The sequence below is a fragment of the Miniopterus natalensis genome, chromosome 16 (assembly GCF_054644295.1).
Source record: "Miniopterus natalensis isolate mMinNat1 chromosome 16, mMinNat1.hap1, whole genome shotgun sequence".
Classification (NCBI taxonomy): domain Eukaryota; kingdom Metazoa; phylum Chordata; class Mammalia; order Chiroptera; family Miniopteridae; genus Miniopterus; species Miniopterus natalensis.
In genome coordinates this window covers 30,501,814-30,523,557 of record NC_142096.1, presented here as the reverse complement: position 1 = coordinate 30,523,557, position 21,744 = coordinate 30,501,814, and the positions used below count along the sequence as shown (strand labels likewise).

At 36.5% G+C, this 21,744-nt stretch overlaps 1 protein-coding gene across 2 annotated transcripts in view; it reads right to left on the bottom strand.

Annotated features, from left to right (window-relative positions):
* LOC148091360 (uncharacterized) overlaps positions 1-8,807 on the bottom strand; it is a 39,845-nt gene extending 31,038 nt beyond the window's left edge. Inside the window, exons 1-2 of one of the 2 annotated variants that reach the window (XM_087825452.1) lie at positions 8,626-8,807; positions 5,062-5,275 (exon numbers count right to left, since the gene is read on the bottom strand). In XM_087825452.1, coding sequence (XP_087681578.1) covers positions 5,062-5,172 — 111 coding nt within the window. In that variant the 5' untranslated portion in view covers positions 5,173-5,275; positions 8,626-8,807. Of the gene's footprint in view, positions 1-5,061; positions 6,513-8,625 lie in introns of those variants that run through there. The other variant, XM_087825450.1, reaches the window with a different exon arrangement.
* Positions 8,808-21,744: the final 12,937 nt, after the last annotated feature.

The following is a 21,744-nucleotide window of genomic DNA, read 5'->3' as shown; positions in this document are numbered from 1 at the left end:
CTTTCAGATGTTACACATTTTGAAAATACAGTTACCAATTCTTGCCTCTGTAATTACCTCTTCTGGAGTAATTGTTTCTCTACTTCTATAATTTTACTTTAATTTTAAATAACAAATCACACATTACTAAGGTTTGTGAACATCTGTTTTTGTGACTGTTTACCCTAGTAGCTTAGGAGCCTTTTATGGTAAAAGACCACATCTCAGTTATTTTTTGTGTCCCTTAGAACCTAAAGAAATAGTGCCTTTAGCTTGTCAATAAATTGTGGACCGATACATAGCTCGATCAATTAATTTTCCTAAGAAATACATTTCTGGTCATTTTGTTTTAGTTAAGAAAACAATTCAAAAGTTGAGCCCTAGAATCCATGACTTTATGAAATTCTTAGTTAGTTACCTCATTATGAATCTAACACAGCATCATCCTGAAAACAAACTGGGAAAACTAGACTCACTACAAACGCCAAGGGTTTGCAATGAATCTCAGTATAATTACCTCATGTAATTTTTGCAACAGAATACAAAATGTGCCAGGGTGGAAAATATTACTTATCACTCTGGAAGGCAAAGCTCCATGTTACTCAAGTAAGAACTGCTTTCTCGCGAGGGGCCCCAACAGTTGAAGCAGGAAAATGAAGGACAGAACTTGACTCGATTTATATTCTACCAGGTACGTTGAAGATCAGATGCTTATGCTCCTAGCTAAGAAAGTGATGTTAAAAGTTCTGGAGAGAGAAGTAATAGATTTTTAATCCTAGTCATTAATTTTTTAGACAATATTTAATCTGTAAAGCTTAAGGAAAAGCCTGTATTTATACTCAGAGCTGCTGTTGACCTCTTATAAATTATTTTTATAAAACCAAAGAACTTGCAATAGCACAAATGGTTTTTAATACTTCAGTTGTAGATTTTATAAGGGCATCAATAGACTTTGATTTTGTTTTTCCCTAAATGCTGACACTGTGCTTGAGCGGCCTCCATAAGCCAGGCAGTAAGTTTCTCTTAAAATGCTACACAACTAAGAGACAATAGGAGAGTTAATAACATTTTCAAGTTAGAAATGTCACAGCAGACATGTGTTTCCATTCATAAAGTATGTCATGAACACACACAAACTATCCTTTGTCATCTGGTTCTGCCCCATTTCAAAAATTATTCTCTGCTATTAATTAGAAGTGACTACAATTTGATTAATCTCAAACATGTGTCACATAGAAATAACGTAGAGAACTGAATTCAATATTTTTCCACTTAGAGTATGCACAGTGTTGTTCATTGAAAGAATACAAATATATTTTTAAAAATAATCCGAAATCTAGTATTATCACACTAATTGAGAATATTATCAGTGTAACATATTCCAGTTTATTTGAGGAACCTAATGATAAAGTTTCTGAGATTGAAAATATAAATATTAGGTGAATTTCCCTCTCTTGCTGTCCTCCTAAAACTCTCAGTCTGGGATCTGTTCCTTCACCTTGAAAATTCACCTGATGTTGGTCCTTGTTTGGTTTTTTATTTAACTCTTTTGGCAAAAGCTTCCCCAAACCTTTAAATTTACAGTAGACAAATCCACATTGACTCAGCTGAGAGAAAGGGAAGTTTCAACTAACAAGGGGAAAATGTCTCTTTTGCTTAATTTGCATTACCATTATTATTATAGAATGTGTACTAAAACATTCCTTTTTCAAAGTGCTAATTAAATGTCTATGAATTCACTAAGCCTTTAACCAGATTATAAAAGAAAAATTATATGATCAAGTAGTTGTGAGTTAAGAAACAATGATTCCATTTAGGTTTTTCTGTTCAACTTTCTAGCAAAAAAATGTTTTTCTTTCTTATTACACAGCCTGCAGTAATAAGTGAAATATAATCCTAATTAATTTTTCCTACAGCTGTGTATAAATCAATAGCTACAACATCCCAAAGGAAATGCACACTGCACCATCCTCCAGGTTCCTAATGAATGCAAATAGAATGACCTTTTTCTGACAACTATGAATATTGTTTCACAATTTTACCATTAAAACCGCTGCTATCAGCAATTCATACAGCAAACAGGGAGACTACAATAGTTGTAAATAACTATTCATTATGGTAAGAAAGGAATGGAGAAACACTAAGTCTGAGTTATGCAACTTTTAAGCCTGGAGTCTGACTCTTATACTTCATTTTTATATGAAAATGCTGTGTTAAAAATGTAAGCAGTCTTCACTTTAGTTCTTCATTTTGGAAGAAAAATCAATGAAAATCATTCAATTCTTTATGTCATTTAATTGAGGGGTTCAATATTGAAAGGTTTTTGTAAATGAAGACCTCCCAATCAGCGGTATTGTAAAGCTGTAAATACTACATTCAAATTATTAGAACACTATGGTTATAGTCCATCAGAAATACCTGGTGGAAAAATATGTGTGAAAAAATTCTATTGTTGTACTTATCAAGACATAATGCTATTCATGTAACGGACATGCTGATGAAGCCAGAAGCTGTGGAAACATAATGACATAAGGATGACACGGGAACTGAAAAAAGGGAGGGAGGAAGTCAACTGCATTATTGTGATTTTGACCGAGGAGCCACTTTATTCCGAAGTACAGGAAAACAGCGCGTCCTTACCCTAAGTCCTAGTCAGTTTTCCGCAAAACTTCATTATAGTCATGAAGATGTCTCATTAAGTAAAGGTTAAATTCAAATTTTATAACAAAAGTAGTTAAGAAGTAAATAAAAAAAAGTAGTTAATTATGTTAAACCTAATTCTGCTGATCATAGCTCTACATACTGAAAACTCCCATTGGAGTTCAGTAGAGCCAAGAATATAATTAGCCAGTAGAATTCAAACACTCATTAAAGAGAGGACTCCCCAAGTCGCAGCCAGTTTCAGAAAGGGCCTCACCACCGGAGCAGCCCATTTCCATAAAATTCCCCAAATCCTCCTTCCATCCCCTATTCTGCCATTAACGTGTGAGCTCCTGTACAGGGCTGGAGACGAATGCTCCAGTTAAGGAGGAATCGCATGATTATCTGGCCTCCCAAATGCTCCTTAGTGGCAGGAGTGTGTGCAGAACATGTTTAGAGCCGTGTGAATGTACTTCGGTAAGTAGTTGTGCTGCTGTTTCAGTGTAGACTTGGCTTTCAGACCTGAGGGTTGTGTGAAACCCCCCTCAGCCAATCTCTTGAAACAGCCCGGGAGCGCTGCTGTGGCGCCTGGCGCCATGTGTCGCAGAGGGCCTTCCTGATGGCACCAGGCAGCGCCCCCCGGTGCCACCCCCGAGCCGCCGTCGCCCGCACCGGCGACGCTCTCCGTGGAAACGAAGCCGCGCTGCGTCTCACTCAGCATTGATTCCCCAGCCTTCCTCCCGATGCTGTTCCCGGCGTGGTCACTGAACGGTATCCGAGTTCGATAGGAAGATCAGCTGCTCATCCACTTTTTGCCAAAGCAATTTGTATTATGGATTTATTTTAGCAGTCTACAGTGGCAGTTGCTGTTTTTACTATTTAAATGCTTTGATTATCTGACCTTGCTTACTTTATCTTTCTAAGTGCTAGGCATGGGCTTTACCATTGATCAATAAGTGGGGATTCCTCTACAGGATTATGTTGAAATCAATCTCAATTCAGACCTTTTTTGTATTTTGTGTTTATTATTTGATCTGTCTTAATTGCACTCCTTATTTTGGTAAATAAGTTAAAACACAACCTTGATTATGCAGGTGAGAGTGTGCTAAGACCCACAGCCATTATAAAAACACCCTGTATTCTCTATGCATTATCTTATTCCTTCTTGTAACATGAAGAAGGAAAGAATTAATTACGAGATGCTCTATTCAAACACCTCTGTGTTATAAATAAAAGACCTAGTCCATTAGAAGGAAAACATAGTTACATATATTCCAATAACTGAAAAATCTTGAAACATATTCACGTGCCATATTGATTGTGATAACTGTGGGGCTTCAACAGGTGCTGGCTACACATATATTTTGCACATAAATGTGCTTGTAAGACTTTTTACAAAATAAATTAATGTTCCGTGAAGGAAAATCAAAGAAAATTCTAAATATGTATATCTTTAGAAATCAATAAAGAACAAATTATAAACCTGTTGACTGTCATAAAAAATTTAATATTCAAGGTAATGAGAAAAACGCATCAGTTTCACACTTACTACTAAGATGGAGTATTTTACTCATTTTTAAAATGTTGGGTTAAAAGAAGTAAATTAGAAATGTAAAAGGCTTTCAACACTTTTAAAATCAAATCTATGAATTTTGGAACCCATGATCTTGAATAAAAATAAACTTCTAAAATTCACTAAGGCATAAACTTTATGGACTATGAATTATATAACTATTAAAAACGGTTGCTAAATTTTTTGCCTAATTTTACCATACTTCATATCTTCTGTGCTGGTGTAGCTACTGAATTTTTATCTTTGAGTCAATTGATTCTAACATTAGATTTTTCAAAGACATTAAATAAAAGAAATGCAGATGTGATTTTAATCAAAGGAATTGATGTCATTGTTTTTCTTAAAAATTCCCATTTTCAAATCCAATCTAAGTCTAAACATCTCTGTCACCAGCCCTTGAATAAAGTTCCAGTGAAATATTTTCCAGATACGTAGACTAGACCTACAGTTTGCTTCAGTGACCAAAAACTGCAAGCAGAAAAGAACTTGAGGTACATACCCATGATTATACACAGAATATTTGCAATATGCTCACCTGTGCAAATATATTTTTTTTACCTAAATAATAGTTTAAAGCTCTCACAGGACTAGAGAAATATCACATATATTCAATACATATATATATTTACATTTTCATACTGTCAAATTGGCCAAAATGATTTAGTATTTAATAGCTTTCATTTCAGACTAAATTATAGAGCATTATTACAATAATTTTTCTCTTGGTGCTCACATAAAATGTAGAAAGGAATGAAAACAATCTATCACGAGACAATGCATTTTCATAGTTACCTGCATGACGTGAGGGTAGGAAAATTAAGGTTCCTAAACATGAAAATAATGAGGAAAATAGGAAGACTTTTAATTACCAAGTAGTTGCCATAATGATATTTCCAAGACCTGTTCTGAGCAGTTAGTTCCCCTCTATGGTTGTGGTCGAATAGCACTTGAGAGAAATCATTTTCCAGAAACTTTTGCATCTCTGTAGATCACAACCCTGGCCAGACGTGTCTGCACTTTTTTCCTCCAGTGGGTAAATGTTAAGAGAGAAGAATTCAGGTTTCATGATGCAGCAACACAAAGCTGGGGAGTGAAAATTATGTTGCAGCGGAGTCCTGAAAATATGACTGTAAAAGTTAATCAATAAAATGTCTATTCCTGTCTATTCACCGGGGGCCGCAGCTGCATAGCTTCGCTCAATCGATACTACAAATTATTACGATTTCCAGGTTCCCACTGGACATTCAGAACAAATCTTTCAAGTGTAACAGGCTTATACTGAGTATATGGTGTGTGTTCTCTACATTTAGTTCAAAAAGAGAGGGGAAAATAAAACCTAAAGCCTATGTGTTCTTTAAAAATTCCGCTTTATGGAACCAATAACTTACAGGTTAATGTTAAAAACAATCTTCCTTTTGGCTGCCAGGTTTTTGGTATGCTTCTTTTTTTAACTGTTTCTTATTTAGTTAATATGTGACTTAACCTAGATTTTGCTGGCAGAGGAACCTGGCTAGTTCTGAATGACTCTTCCAAAGCAAATGAATAAAGGACGTCATTCTGAGATCATTACTTATCACAGAGTCACTTCGGTACAGAGATAAATGTAGGGCCCCGATGTACATTTCAAGTTGTATCAGATCCTTTAAAATATATATTCTTGTTATTTTTGTGATTCGATCTTCCACACATTTATGTATTTTTTGAAAAGAAAATATATATAATTCCAGAAATAATTTTTTCTCTCTCTCTCTTTTTTTTTTTTTTTTTTTGCAAAAAATGTCCCAGGATGTTTTGTTCTAGTGAGATCCTCTGTTCTTGGCAGAAAATGTGTCCTGTGATTGTGAGCTCTAGAACCACTCAGGTCTTTGACTTTAACATTATCTCCATACATTTCCTTCTGCGTCCCTTCGTCAAAATCCCAAGGCTTTTCCAACTGAAGGAATGACGGGTTAAGGAAACTCACTCTAATGCTGTCATGTCTCATGACACCTGACGTGCCTTGTCTTTCTTCTGAGTGGTGCCCACCATGGGGTCTGGCACTGCCCAATACTGAACCAATCGCTAAATTTAATCAATTCATGCCACCTGTCGACTGAGTGGGAAAAAAGTAAAAATAAATAAACCAACTTCTTTGTTTGCTAGGCCAAAAAGGCTCTGATTTTATTTCACATCTAAAGAGCAGTGTATGTTTTCATGTTAAGACACGTGTATCTAGCACCAGCATATCCTGTGACAATGTATGTTGAGGTTGTATTTTAAAAGGTGAAACTGTTTCTCCTAAGAATACACCATTGCTTTGATTATAATACTGTATCAGTCTCTTTAAAATTCAACCATAAAATTTTCTTATAACATGTCATATTAATACAGGGGTGGGCAAGAGCAGGTTTGCAGTTGTGAGTACGTGAAACAGAGTTTATTCTTGTATTGTTATTTGTTTTACAACTCTAAGTCTACTTTTGCCTACCTCTGTATTTATCATTTTATGACTTTCAAAATATTTAATTGGTAAAAACCACTGTAAACAGATTTTTTTAAAGGTACTGATACAATTTTAACTACTCTCTTGCATGATATGCGTGTACCTCGCTAACGATTTCACATTAAGAGAGAATATTCCACTTACTATCATGATCAAGCTTTATGGGAAAATAAAATAGATGAGGCTAGATCAAGAATAGAGAAACTGAATTTGAGCTTTCATTGTAATTTAACTGGATGAATCACTGGTTTATTTACTGATAAAATTTAAGGTTAGAAGCAGGTCATTACATGCCAGTTTTCAGACCAAAAATGATATTTTTTGTGGGTATATGGAATAATATACCTTTACAGTGATGTTTAACTGTAGAAAAAATGTTGACATTATTTTAATAACATTAAGTTAACATCAAACACCATCATTAGCTTTATATTAGTGTTCACGACTATTTTTATGTATTTCTTGTTCTCTAAATATACCTTAAGCATATTATTTTTCTAATAGAATTAAGCTTTTTAAAAAGAACATAACACTTATAACAATACTATATTACCATAGCCATTCCCAAAGAAACTTTGCTCAATCTGCTTTTAATCCTTGGTACCAATCTCTACCTTTTAATATTTGTTAAATGTGGCTTTTTGTTGTCTGAATTCTTGCAGCTGACTAAAGGAACATTAATGGCAAACGGGGGTTATTTGAGTGTTTAATTTTATTTAGAAGGACGTAAAGTGTCACCCCAGATTGTGTGATTATTTTTAGTGCTTTATAATATTAAATCATTAGATGAAAACAAAGAAATAAATTCCTCATGAACAAACTTCAAAAATTTTACTTTTGCATTTTAACATTATTAGTTAGCATTACAAACTATAAATCACAAAAGAATTTTAATGTTCAGCGCATGTAATTTTTTGAAATCCTACTGATAGATATATCAAAATATGCAATAAGTAATTTAAATTTAGAATTTGGCTTCCAAAGATCAGTTAATATCAAATGCACATTTTAGTTTTGGCCTCAGGTCTGTGTTCAAAGAGATGAGTGACAGGGGAGAAAACGTTAAAATGTGTGTGCTTTATTTAACTGTGATTACTCAATTTAACCAAAGTTCGGTAAGTAAAGTGTAATTCTTAACAAATACACAGAAAGGGGGGGGGGTAGGGAGGGAGAGAAAGAGGGAGATTGATTCATTTGGGCTATGCTACTTTCATAATTATTTTTAAAAAACAAACTAAGAAAATTAAGCCAAAATCAGAGGATAGAATACTTTATCAGAGCCCTCAAAAATGAAACTACTTTGTGTTTATTTGAAAAGCAAATGATAAAACCCGAAAACATAGCATCAGGTCTAGTAATTACATAAAGATTTAGCTCATGAAAAGAAATTAAATGCAAGATATTTCACGGAGAACAATTTTCAGGAATCTTTCAAACCAGCATAGACCTTTATTACTTTCCTTCATTGTTCCTTACCTGCCTCAATGGTCTGACCAAAAATTCTACTCTAAATGTCTCTCATTTTAATAGTGTCTTGCTTAGAGCTGCTACTTGAATAAAAAAGAAAGGCAACAAGAGCCATATGTAACCTTTGGACTCCAAAAGGAGAGAGAAGACCATTGGCAGATAGGTGCTACGGAAACACTGTATTCTTTCTCCTGCTCCCTCCAGCCTTTCTTGATAGTTAACAAGAAAGTTGACTGCCACATCATCATTTAGAATCTGGAATACGACAGTTACAATTTTCAACATGTGCCATTTCAGTTAAGAAACGTTGCAAATCTAAAGTTTATCTATTTTGGAACCAACAATTTCTTGAACAAGCCAGCACATTTACACACAACCGTTTGCAAGACACGGAGAGTTAAATATTTAGCAACCAAAGTCAAAAGGACTGACTTGATTTCAGTACGTAAAGTAAAACTTTCTGAAATACTAAAAAACAACTCACTTGTAATCATTTTTTTCTTCTTCAGAAGCAATAATCCTTTCTGTCACTGTCTTCAGCTCTGCCTGGGGTTTCTACTGTTCTGTTCTTGGCGAACTGTTTCTGCTATTTGCTCAGTTAGCTGCTCTTGAGTAGCTTTCAAGCTGGATTCCATTAGAAGAAGTTTTTCATCTTGACTGGCAAGTTCTTGGGCTGAAAGATAAAACAAGAACATTGCCTTTTAAAAAACCAAGAGCATGTATTTTTTTCCCCCCTTTTGTTTTTGGTTTAAATTGTATGCAATGCTACTTTGACGAAGATTTAAACAGATCCTTCCTGTCAAAATACAAGCTCATGCATTCAATTTTCAGGTCCCTTTATTTAAAGCCCGAGTAAACAAAGGTATGTATGAAGGAATACTAGATGCATGCCAGTAATCTCAAGTTTATAAAACATTTGAATTCAATAATTAGATGTCTAATCAGACAACATTTGCTGAGTTTATTTGTGAGACTTCTGTTCCTACATTTATAAAAGAATAATGTGAATATAGAGCATTCATGTTCTTTTTTAGCATAGATCTCAGACATATGTATATGTATACATGTGTGTGTACATATGTACACGCATATATATTCGTATAGACAAAGATTGATACGTTATAAATTATGTCAGAATGATGGCTTGCCACTGATTTACTTTCATGTGTAATATTTATGAAATTTAAGCACTTTTTCAAGGTCATCCAATAGGTGGCACTCTTTCATTAGACCAAAGAAGACTTAGGCAGTATGCTTCAAGCTCTCAAAAAATAAGTGATTTAAGACAAAGACATTTTTCCTTTGTTCTTTGTTGACTGTATTCCTAGAGATATTTATCTGTACATTTTGTTTGAATATTTCCCCTTTATTAATGTGTTTATCTGTGTGTGTTTTTAACCTATTGCCTCAAATACACACCATCAAATGTAAATGTTATCAGGTTTTTATTTTCTTTTTTAATCGTATGTTTGGATATATATTTAAACACATTATGTTATATAGCGCATTTTTTCAAGGTAACTTGAAATCTAACTGGATATATAATCCATTGCATTAAAGATAACTATGTTTTATGAAAATTGGTCTATATCTTGCAGTCCCAATGAAGAAGAAAAAAATCATTTTAGAATCCCCAAACCAATAAAAATAGAAATGGAGAAGGCTATATTTTTATAAAAAGAGAATCTTCTCTGTTAATGATTCTCATTTTATGTCCAAAAAAATGGTGTTTATCTTAAGTTTTAATAAAGTTGGAAACCAAGGTATTACAGTCTTACATCAGAGGTATCTTTTACTGGCAACCTCATAAAAAAAGATACTCTATATAAATATTCTGCATCTATCACTCATCTTTGAAGTTGAATGATGTCTCCCTTATAAGTGAGATCTAAGAAAACCTGATTCTCAGTTTCTCATTTATAGGTTTCCAGCAACTGAGTGCTTTTATTTTCTCAATATGTGTATGCGCGTTTGCATTGTTTTCTCACAAGTGTTCAAAATGACCAGTTTTGCCCCAGAAGAAATGACAGCATCTACTATTTTTATAGCTTAAATGTGCTATATATTAACAGTTTAAATTTCTGCCTCAGGAAACCACAGAACTAATGCAAACAGCTAAATATTTAACAAGGAAGAATGCATCACCCAGAGCTCATCTTTATTAAATTCCAACTACATCGAGATCTCTCTGAACAAATGAGTTAAATGTTTAATAATTTCAACACATGTTCAAGTAGGGGGGGAAAAATCCAATAAAGAATTTACTGCAAGTTTGCTTTCAAAATTAAAGGAAAGAATTTTTCAAGCTAAAAAACAGGTAAAGGCACTAGAGCCATCCCTGCTCTTAAGCAATAAGAAAATGCAACCCAATGAAAACAATATCTTTATAGTGATATGTTTTTTAGTGTTGTCAACAGAGTTGCATGAATAGCACAGGTACAATATTTCATTTTATATTCTTTTTTTTTTTTTGCCTTTCATAATATAGATTTATTATGGAAAAAAAAAAAAAAGTGCACCAGAATTTTTTAAATGAGTTTTGAGGAGAATCTTCAGACCTTGAAATTGAAGGGTTAAGTTAAAAAGGTCTTAGAGCAATCAGGCCACATACAAACAATTACGGATACCAGAACGTGTCAGGAAGTTTCTGATTTGAAGAATCTACTTGTACCAATAGACTGACTTCAAGACGACTGCAGTCAACTTGGGCACCCACACAGAAAAGACCTTTTTATCAGCTCTACAGGATGTGAATTTTCTGTGAAGTTCGCCATTTCGAAACGCCTAAGAGATTTATGCCTCACAGTTCTCCTAGGAGTCTACTCTAATTCATTATGTGCTGGTTAAAAAGGGGTAAATTATTTCGAGTTTACCTATGCCTTGGACTTGAGCCTGAGTTGATCCCAAGCCAGAGGGGCTCACAGCTGCACGCTTTATTTACAATCCCTTTGTCAGACTTACAACTGCCCCAGGCTATAACATAGTGTACCTAATGTTCAAACTGGCAGGTAATCTTATGTCAAACATACTTCTTTGATTTAAAGTGATCAATAGATTCTTGTAAAGAGGTAATTTCTCTGATGTTTCCACCTTGCCTTTTTTACAGGTGATTCACACAAAAGCCTGCTTATATGATGTACGAACAATAAACAGAAAGCTATAATCATGTTTTTTCAGATGTTTCCGGTGCACAACGATTTGGGATCGATACACTGTGTAATACAATTATCTGCAATGATCTGGTTGTATTGAAAAAGAATTTGCAGGAGACCTCTAGGGGTTTTTATCCGAAGACGCATATCTGGCCACGTTGTGAGTCGTGGGAGGAAAAATTAAGGAGTTGACGAAGGCTGTGTATTATGGACCCAGTGACTCCGTTAGCATTTTATTTCGTAAAAGTACTATTATGCCACAAAGTTTAGTCAAGCGATAGCTCAGGGGTGATGATGATGCTAATAATGCTCATGGCTCATCGTGGTATTTATATGGGAAAGAAAAGCGCACCAAGCGTGGACTTTACCGAGAGGCGGTGTCATGTGGATATCACGCAGCGCCGACTGCAAGCAGTATTGGTTATTTGCGGGTGCTATGAAATAAATTCCCTTACTTCTGTCATAGCTAAGTTTTGTAAATACTGGTGTCTGTGAAATACTTGGATGTGTCTGCAACTGCTTCCTTTTTACTAGGATGGTAAAATTCTAGAGTGATGATCAGTGCAAACCCTTCAAGAGAGCTCTGCACAATAAGCCCTTTATTTCAAGCTCCCCCCCCCCCCCAAATGAGGATTTGCAGCATCAGGGAAAGAGCTAAGATACAAGGTACACCATCTGTATCCAAAAGGCATTACACTTTTCCGGCAGAGATTTCTATGCATGGAAACAACTCCGTTTTGTTTTTATGGTTCTCCTGAGATGCTGACTCCTCAGGGCATCTACCTCACAGCCTGAAAAGATCCACGCTCCCTATTTTGAGCCTCTAATCATAGCTCCGTGAAATTCCCTTTCGCTGGGCTCGACCTGATTCCCATTGTGCTGAGGTTCACACTTTGGGGAGAGCGGGTGCCTGGCACAGGGCGCGCAGGGGCCCCTCCGAGGACCAAGGCCGCCCCTTCCAGGCTGCCCTCCTGCGCGCCAGGCCTCGCTCCCCGCCTCTGGGCCTCGCCTTACCTTGGGCTCCGAGCTGCGGGTGCCTGCGGGAGCCCAGCTCCTCACCTCCTTAGAAAGCCCGTCCTCCCAGCATAGCCTGTGAAGACAAAGCGCATTCCAATAGAGCTTTTATGATGCACTTTTCATGGCGTGTCCTGCTATTTTGAGCCATAGGATCCTGGAGATGATACAAGCCCTCATTAGCGGCTGGGTCAAGTATCCACATCGTTTCTGCCATCAAAACCTGAAAGGGACTGTCTCAAAAAAATAAAAAGTCAGTTGGAAGGAAGATTCCCCATTAGCCTAAATGCAGTGTTAATCAAGAGATGGAAGTTCAAAGGCTAAAGCAAACATTCCCCACCATTCCTAGGGAGTTAAAAAGGAGACTAGTAGGCTCAACACGAATTCTCTCTTTAAAAGGTAAAGGGGAATTTAATGAATACAAAAAGTGTATTTAATCTCTTTGAATTACCACCTGTAGAACTCTTTCATTTAGCTCCAAAGCCACCTGCACTAATGCGGCTACAGGGAAATCCCTTCACCAGGAAGGCAACTGGGACACCCTCCTGATGACGTCCCAGCACTTCAGCTAATGAGCCGCCTAGGAACACGATATTTGTCACTCTCTTTCTCACTCTTATCATCTCTCTAACACGCCATGTCTCAGCTTTAAGTTTGCATGAGGACAGACATTAAATATAGTTGAAGACTAAGGTAATAAATGGATGTGCTTCTCTAAAAGAAAACTCACGCAGCATTCCCGGTGCTGTTTTCGTAGCCACCCATATGGCATTGCTGGCTGGCATTTTTTTTTTGTTTTTTTTTTTGCTTTTTTTTTGGCTCCTCGCCACACCTTGACTCTCTATCATGCTCCATCATGCTTCTTTTAATCTGAATATTTAGTGTTCTTTCATGTCTTAATTACAGCAAATTGCGGCACAGTTGGCACCATTTCTTGAAATTAATCCCAGAGTACTTTGTTTCTGTCAAGCAGTCAAAGCCTTGGAGAATAATAGTAAATGTTATTGCAGATCTAAATTTAAATGACTGTCTATGTATTTAACTTAAGCCTTTAATTACTCGTGCCGAACTGTTTTTGGTTCAAACGTTAAACATTATTCATTGAGAATGCGGAATTACTGTAGACAGCTTAAAACCTGCAGATATGTTTGGCTATAATTTTAACACAACAATTATTTATATGAAAGTATTTTCTCAGGTGTAAAAAACTTAGTAAATGCCACGTAATATCTTCTTACGGGTATGTATTTCAATATTTCATTACTTTCATCATTATTAATAAAAGGTATGGATTTAGGTCCATTCAATTCTAAATGGCTTTTCCCTAACGAACTGGTAAATTGAAAACTAGGCTCAGGAGTGTCTTGGTATCACTGTTGCTAATAGCCTTTAAATAATTCAAGATAATGAAGCACTTCAAAGTTCTTAAAAACGTGTTACATTGTTTTGTTTGTTTATGGAAAACTTAAAATTTTTAGAACTCTCAATGGCCAATTCTTTCATTTTCTAATTCTGAGCAGACTCTATTAATAGCCAGATTTTAAAAAGAAAAACAGCACTTTATAAAATCTTCTGAGCTTAAAAAGCCCAAGGTAGTAGAATTCACCATTCATGTTTTATGAATATGTGTTTAAAGAATCAGAAATTGGAAAATTCTGGGATGTAGTGAACACACACTTGATCAAATTTCAAAATAATTGGCTTTTTATGTTAATTTTTAAAAAGAAACCTACTTTTAATTAATAAAAATCGCATACCTTGTGAAGTGAATATGTTTTTCAGTGAACCCCGTAGCAGGTCCCACACTGTGCCTCGCGGTGGTCCACTCTGAACTCCCGCCAGATTATGCTCTCCACGGACATAGGGACTCTGCCCTATTTATGCATCTGTGTGTCGCCAGCATCTAGCACAGGGGCCTATACTTAGCTCTCTATACAATAAGCGCTTGTGAATTGAATGGGAGAGGTGGTGTTAATTTCACCTGTCAGGCGTGTCATTTTCCAGGAAAAAATGTGTCGTTTGCTTTGCCTCTGAAACACAAGTGTATATGGAAGGATTTACACATACAGTTTCGGCAGATTTATCTTCAAGCATCTCCCAAGTTAATAAATATTACAATTTTTTTAGTTTTAATCTCTAAATGAAACGTGATGGCCTTTCTATTACCAACGCTTAAGGTATATATTGAATTTAGAGACAAAAACAAGAGAAAGATAGATTCACAAAATTTAAGGTAAAATAGGTATTTCTCAATAATTCAGAGAATAAATGAACAAAGTAATGCGTTTCGAGTTCCCTCTCCTTTTCAAAAGCAATGTGATTTTTGAACAGATATCTGTTTCCCCATTTCCACAATCTCAAGGGTGTAGCTGATCTCTCTGACTACAAAGTTTCCTGGCAGCTGTAAAGTCGCTTTCAAGCTGTGTTATCTGCTGTTCTAGCTGAGCAAGTCTCATTTTGTGTTTCTGTTAGGTAGCTATTACATCCCAATGCAAGGCTGCAAGGGCTTTGCTAGCTTTTCCGTCTCCAGAACAGCTCTCTCCCCCACATATTGGTCAAGTGCATTAGCTGTTTCAGCTTTTTCTTTCTCTGCGATCAACTCACATTCTTAAACTTTCATCGATGTTTACATTGCATTTGAGATCATGGCTATAACGAGCAATTAATGTGCATGATGCCAGATCTATTCTGTTCATTATATTCTCTAAACATTATTATAGATCTACTTAGAAAAAAACAAACAAGCATGTCTCTCGGGTAGGACAGCTAATATAAATGTAGAAACTGAGGAATATCAAAGCGAAACCAATTATCTCAGCCCTGGGTAGTGTCACATAGGCTGTTTAGAAATCTTAGGGAATCAAGGAGCTATCATATTTTTACAAGTCTAAAAGCAGGACTTCCACACACTTGTTTTATATAATCGAGAAATTTCTCTTAAGAATTGTTCCAATATGCTTAGTCAATTTGATTTCTTATTTTCACAATTAATTATCAGATACTTAAGTTGAAACTTTTATTGCATTTTGCAAAAGCATTTCATATGAATTGTCTCATTTCATTTCTATTTTAAACTTGTAAAGTATTATCAGCCCATATAAAGAAAGTAAATCCAAATCCTTTGCCCTTCCTACTATATCATGCTGTTCTTTTTCTTGAGAGATCTGGGCTTTATGAAACACATTCATGGGTCAATAAACTGATTTTTAAATGAAAAAGATGTGTTTCTATTGCAATAATTATAATATGCACAGAGATAATGATAATATTGTGCTCAATTTGAGCCACAAATCAGTACACTGCATCTAAATGAAGTCATTTCTAAAATTTTGGCATTGTGATTAGAACTTTTTACCATCCGTGAATTTTGTGTGATAATTGCAATCCTTGCTTAGCAATGGAAAATAAATCTCTCTCTCATTCCTTCCCCCTCCCCCAGTGAGGATGGATTGTCCCATTTGCATCGACAGAGGCAACTGTGCATAGTGGAGGGTTTCCTCAGAAACACGATCACTATCAAAAACCAGATAACACTGGTAGCTGTTAATGTTTAGTTTCACCATATTGGGATTGAGTTGCTGAATGGGAGGTAAGGAGAGATGGAAATGTGCTTAATAACAGAGAATAATTCACAGAAACCTGCGAAACTGGGGACACCACACTGGAAGCAGCCAGCCCCATGTATCCTAAGGTAGGACTAAGAAAACTAGACTCTGGGCAGTTAGCACAAAGATTTTAAGACGGAAGCATGGGATGCTTGACTGTAGTCACACACACTAAAGGTTATAAGTTAAAATCAAAAAACACTAGACTGACCCAGCCTGGCGTGGCTCAGCGGTTGAGCACCAACCAAGGATCCAGGAGATCGCAGTTTGATTCCAGGTCAGGGCACATGCCCGGGTTGTGGGCTCCATCCCATCAGGGGCATGCAGGAGGCAACCGATCAATGACTCTCTCATCATTGATGTTTCTGTCTCTCTCCCTCTCCCTTCCTCTCTCTGAAATCAATAAAAAATATATTTAAAAAAGAGAGAGACACTAGATTGTAGGCAATGAACACCAAGTGTTACAAGATGCAAAGTAAAGTGGTTGTTGCTCTAAATCTCAGTTTACAAAGGGCCTTAGCTGGAGCCTGCTACTGCTCAATGTGTCATAAAATCAGAAAATTAACATTTTGGCCAGTACTATCACCAGGAACTTAGGTGATCATTAATGATTGTTGTGATTCAAAAGTTTCCTTCTGTAACTGTTACTCCACACAATGTACTACAATTATTAGGCCATTACTTTATGGAGGCCAAGGATGATATTATTTGTTTTTTTATGCAGTATCCCTCACTTTGCACTGGCATGTAGTAGGTGCACCCAAATGCATGCTGGACTGAACTGAAGCCTTGAACAGAAATAATAATAGTGATCCTGATATGCTAAATACATACCAAATTCCTATATAAGCGTACCTCAGGGATATTGCCACTTAGTTTTCAGACCACAGCAATAAAGCAAATATCACTATAAAGCTAGTCATGTAAATATTTTGGTTGTCTAGTGCATACAAAAGTTATGTTTACACTGTACTATAGTCTATTAAATGTGCAATAGCATTATGTATTAAAAAAACATGTAGATACCTTAATTAAAAATAATTTATTGTTAAAAATGCTGACCATCATATGAGCCTTCAGTGAGTCCTAATCTTTTTGTTGATGGAGGTTCTTGCCTTGATGTTGATTGCTGCTGACTGATCAGGGTGGTGATTGCTGAAGGTTGGGGTGACTGTGGTAACTTCTTAAAGTAAGACAAAAATGAAGTTTACCTCATTAATAGACTCTTTTTAATTAAATGTATTTGGGTGACATTGGTTAATAAGATCATATAAGTTTCAAGTGTACATGTCTATGATACATGACCTGTATATTGCATTGTGTGCCCACCACCCAAAGTCAAATCGTCTTCCATCACCATATATTTGGCCCTCTTTACCCCTTTCTACCCCTTCCCACTTCCCTTCTGTCTGGTAACCACCATACTGTTGTTCATGTATGAGTTTCAGTTTTATATCCCACATAGGAGTGAGATAGTATGGCCCATAGCTTTTTCCAACTGACTTATTTCCCGTAGTATAATATTCTCAAGGTCCATCCATGTTGTAGAAATTGGCAGTATTTCATCTTTTCGTATGGCTGAGTGGTACTGCATTGTGTTCCTGTCCCACATTTTCTTTATCCAGCCCTCTACCGAAGGACACATTGGTTGTTTCCATGTCTTGGCCACTGTGAAGAATGCTGCAGTGAACATAGGGGTGCATATATCTTTGAGAATAAATGTTTTCAAGTTTTTGGGGTAGATACCCTGAAGAGCAGTTGCTGGGTCATATGGTAACTATTCTTAATTTTTTGAGGAGATTCCATAATGTTTTCCAGAGTAGCTGTACCAGTCTCCATTCCCACCAGCAGCAGATGAGGTTTTTCTCACAACCTCTCTGAATCTTGCTATTACTGGTCTTGCTGATAATAACCTTTCTAACAGGTGTGAGGTGTTATCTCATTGTAGTTTTGATTTGCATTTCCCTTACAGCTAGTGAAGTTGAGCATCTTTTCATAATTTGTTTGCCATTTGTATGTCTTCTTGGGAGATGTGTCTGTTTAGGTCCTCTGCCCATTTTTTAATTAGATTGCTTGTTTGGTGTTGAGTTGTATGAGTTCTTTATATATTTTGGATATTAACCCCTTGGTACCATTCATTTATTTTATTTGCCTTTACTTCCTTTGCCTTTGGGCTCAAATTCGTAAAATCTTCTCTAAGACCAACATCCATAAGTTTAGTACCTATGTTTTCTTCTATGTAACTTATTGTTCCCAATCTTATATTTAGGTTTCTGATGCATTTTTAATTAATTTTGTACATAGGGACAAGCTATAATCTAGTTTCATTCTTTGCAAAATGTAGAACTAAACATAGACTCTTTTTTTCATGAACAATTTCTCTGCAGCATGTGATGCTGATGATAGCATTTTACCCACAGTAGAACTCCTTCCCAAATTGGAATTTATCCTCTCAAACTCTGCAGCTGCTTTATCAACTAAATTTTTCTAATATTCTAAATACTTTGTTGTCATTTCAACAATCTTCACAGCTCTTTCACCAAGAATAGATTCCATCTCCCGAAACCACTTTCTTCGCTTATTCATAAGAAGCAACTCCTCATCTATTAAAGTTTAACCATGAGTTTGCAACAATTTAGTCACATCTTCAGGCTCTAATTCTAGTTCTCTTGCTTTTTCCACATCTGCAGGTACTTCTTCCACTGAAATCTTTAACCCTGCAAAGTCAACCATGAGGTTTGGAAACAACTTTCAAACTCCTGCTAATACTGCTATTTTGACCTCTTCAAATGAATCACAAATATTCCTAATGGCATCTAAAATGGTGAATCCTTTCCATAAGGTTTTCAATTGACTTTGCCCAGATCCATTAGAGGAATCACTATCTATGGCAGCTAAAGCCTTACAAAATGTATTTCTTGAATAATAAGACTTGAAAGTCAGGATTACTCTTTGATTCATGGGTTGCAGAATGGTTGTTGTGTTGGCAGACATGAAAACAACATTAATCTCATTGTTCAACTCCATCTTGCGTGACCAGGCGCATTGCCAATCATTAAGTGTTCTAGGATTTTCCAAATGGTGAATAAATGTTGGCTTCAACTTAAAGTCAGAAGCTGTATTAGTCCCTAACAAAAGAGTCAGCCTGTTCTTTGAAGCTCTGAAGCCTGGCATTGACTTGTCCTCTCTAGCTATAAAAATTGTCAATAGCATCTTCTTCAAATGCAAGGCTGTTTCATCTATGTTGAAATTCTGTTGTTTAGTGTAGTCACTTTCAGCAATTATCTGAGCTCAATCTTCTGGATAACTTGTTGTAGTTCCTGCAGCAGCACTGGCTGCTTCACCTTGCACCTTTATGTCATGAAGAGGACTTCTTTCCTTAAACCTCATGAACCAGCCTCTGCTAGCTTCAGACTTTTCTTTGGCAGCCTGCTCACCTCTCTCAGCCTTCATGGAATTAAAGAGTTAGGGCCTTGCTCTGGGTTAGGCTTTGGCTTAACGTAATGTTGTTTCCAGTTTAGTCTATCCAGACCATTAAAATGCTCTCTGTATCAGCAATAAGGCTGTCACACTTTCTTACCTTTCATGTGTTCTCTGGAATAACACCCTTGGCGACAATTCTTACCTCCTAACAAGTACCAGAAGGCATCCCCTTTTTCAAGTTCCTAGGAAAGAATTTTACCCCCATCTATATCTACGTATCTATCTACACAGATATTTCTTAGTATAAGTAGATTTCTTTAATAATGTGAATAGAATCTCCCAGAAGGCAAGTAGGGACCAATATTTTCATTGTGGACATTAAAGATCTCTAGACTCTTAGTCCTAAAAGATTTATACCAAGCAGCTTGGTTGTTTGCTGTCACGGGCAGCGGAGATTGATTTTAAAGCAGCCTCTTTCTGGATGGGGTTGGAACTGCTGAGCCAGTAGGTGAAGGGGTAGGGGTATGGTTGAGCAGCTCCAAGGAAATAGAGGCTAACCATACATCCATGCATTGTAGGTAGGTACATATTAAAACCATGTGTGTTTATACACACACACACACACACATATATGCATATACCTATGTATGTATGCTTATATATCCCTACATATATTAACTTACATATAAAGATACATATACCCCTATATATGCAATGCATATATAATGGCATTATATATATTTATATACTCATAGAGAATATGCCAGCACCTATGTTATATCCATAAGAAGCTTTTTAAAAATTCTTTAAAGAAGAGTGTTCGTGCAAGCCTAACTTAGCAAACCAATAGTTGTTGATGTTTTAAAAAATGGAAATAAATTTGCAATTGTATTTAGAGAATTAACTCTCTATTAGCAGAAGGATTCTATATTGCATAATGAAACTAAGCTGGTGCTAGGAGTCAGCAATGTGGGAATTCTCTCATTACCTCTCATGACTCCAGGCAGTTAGGAAATCTCCCTGAACGTCACACTTCTCTTTTGGAAATGGTTTTCACGAGTATGTGATGGAATATGCTACCTCTACAATCCTTTCTAGCTCTCAAGATTTTTAAAACATAGACTTTTGCATACTAATTTCGTAGAGGTACTAGAAATGAAATATGACTTAAATCAGTCAAAAACAAATGCAATTATATGTTTAGGAATAGGAAAAAGAGTGCTTAACAGCATCTCACCCAGTACATCTGGCTTTTCTTGGAGAAAGGAGCATTTATGATCGAATTCTTCCTGGCCGTGGCCTTCTTTGCCGGCGGGCCACAGCTGTGCCTTCTCTGAGCCCTCTCCACTGTGGTGGGTGGCCTGCTGTTTCACTTTAGAAGGCCTCAGATAGGCTCTTGCTAATACTTAAGACCTATCTCTCAAACTTGAGCCTTATCTCTCTAATGAATGCCTGTTCACCATCAGAGCTCAATGCCTAGGGAGAACCAAACCTCTTGATCCTTGCCTTATGAACATCTACTTACTGGCTCTCAGGGTCAGCAGCTCTGTGATGTAGTCACCCTGGTATTGTGCTCTCTCCGGGAATCTGGGATTCAAGCAGTGCCCGCAGCCACTCCCGCTATGGTGATAGATGGCCTCAAGCTGGTTTGACTGGTCCAGACTCCAGGTGTATGAATTCCTGGAGTCTGGATTTGCCCCTTTGCTGCTCTAAAGCCACAGTGTACCTTCTGCTCTCTCTAGGTGCCTATCTCTAATGAGGTTTTTCCCAACACCGGGGCTCCTGTCTTGCCAAGGTCTCTTTATGCACATCCAGGCTAGGGCCAGAGAGCAGCAGTGAATTTTAGTGCCCTGCTATAGCACCCATTCCAGTCTCATTCCCCTCTTCAGTAAGAACAGAAAATGCAGGCGAAAATGGTGCATTAGACTCCTTTCTTATTACGTCTTGATATACTGGTGCAATGCCCTGGTATTTTCCTCCCAATCAGGACAGGCATTTAGCTCCATTAGTAAGCTAATCAGATGCTGTCTCTTGCCCTCAGAAAGGAATCTAAATGCACAGCTTATCCTAAAAGCTTTTGTAAGTCTTATGTGAGAGTAAAATTTTAAGGAAATTCAAGGAAATGGTTAGATAACAGCCCTATAGAAAGAGAGATAGATAACCCTAATAGATAAAAATAAGAGAGAGAGATGGCAGAAAGTTGTTAGCTCCCGGCTCTAGATGGACTAGGTTTAATATAGCCCTCTCTGGATTTGATCACTAATTGAATCAGGGTTTTTTGTTTAGTTCTTAAAATTTAATTGTTACATTTAAATATTATATTGGTGTTTTGTTTGGGTTTACTTTTAACTCAAAACTGCCAATGTATACATTGCATTTAATGCAAAACTACACTATATAGCTAACTGG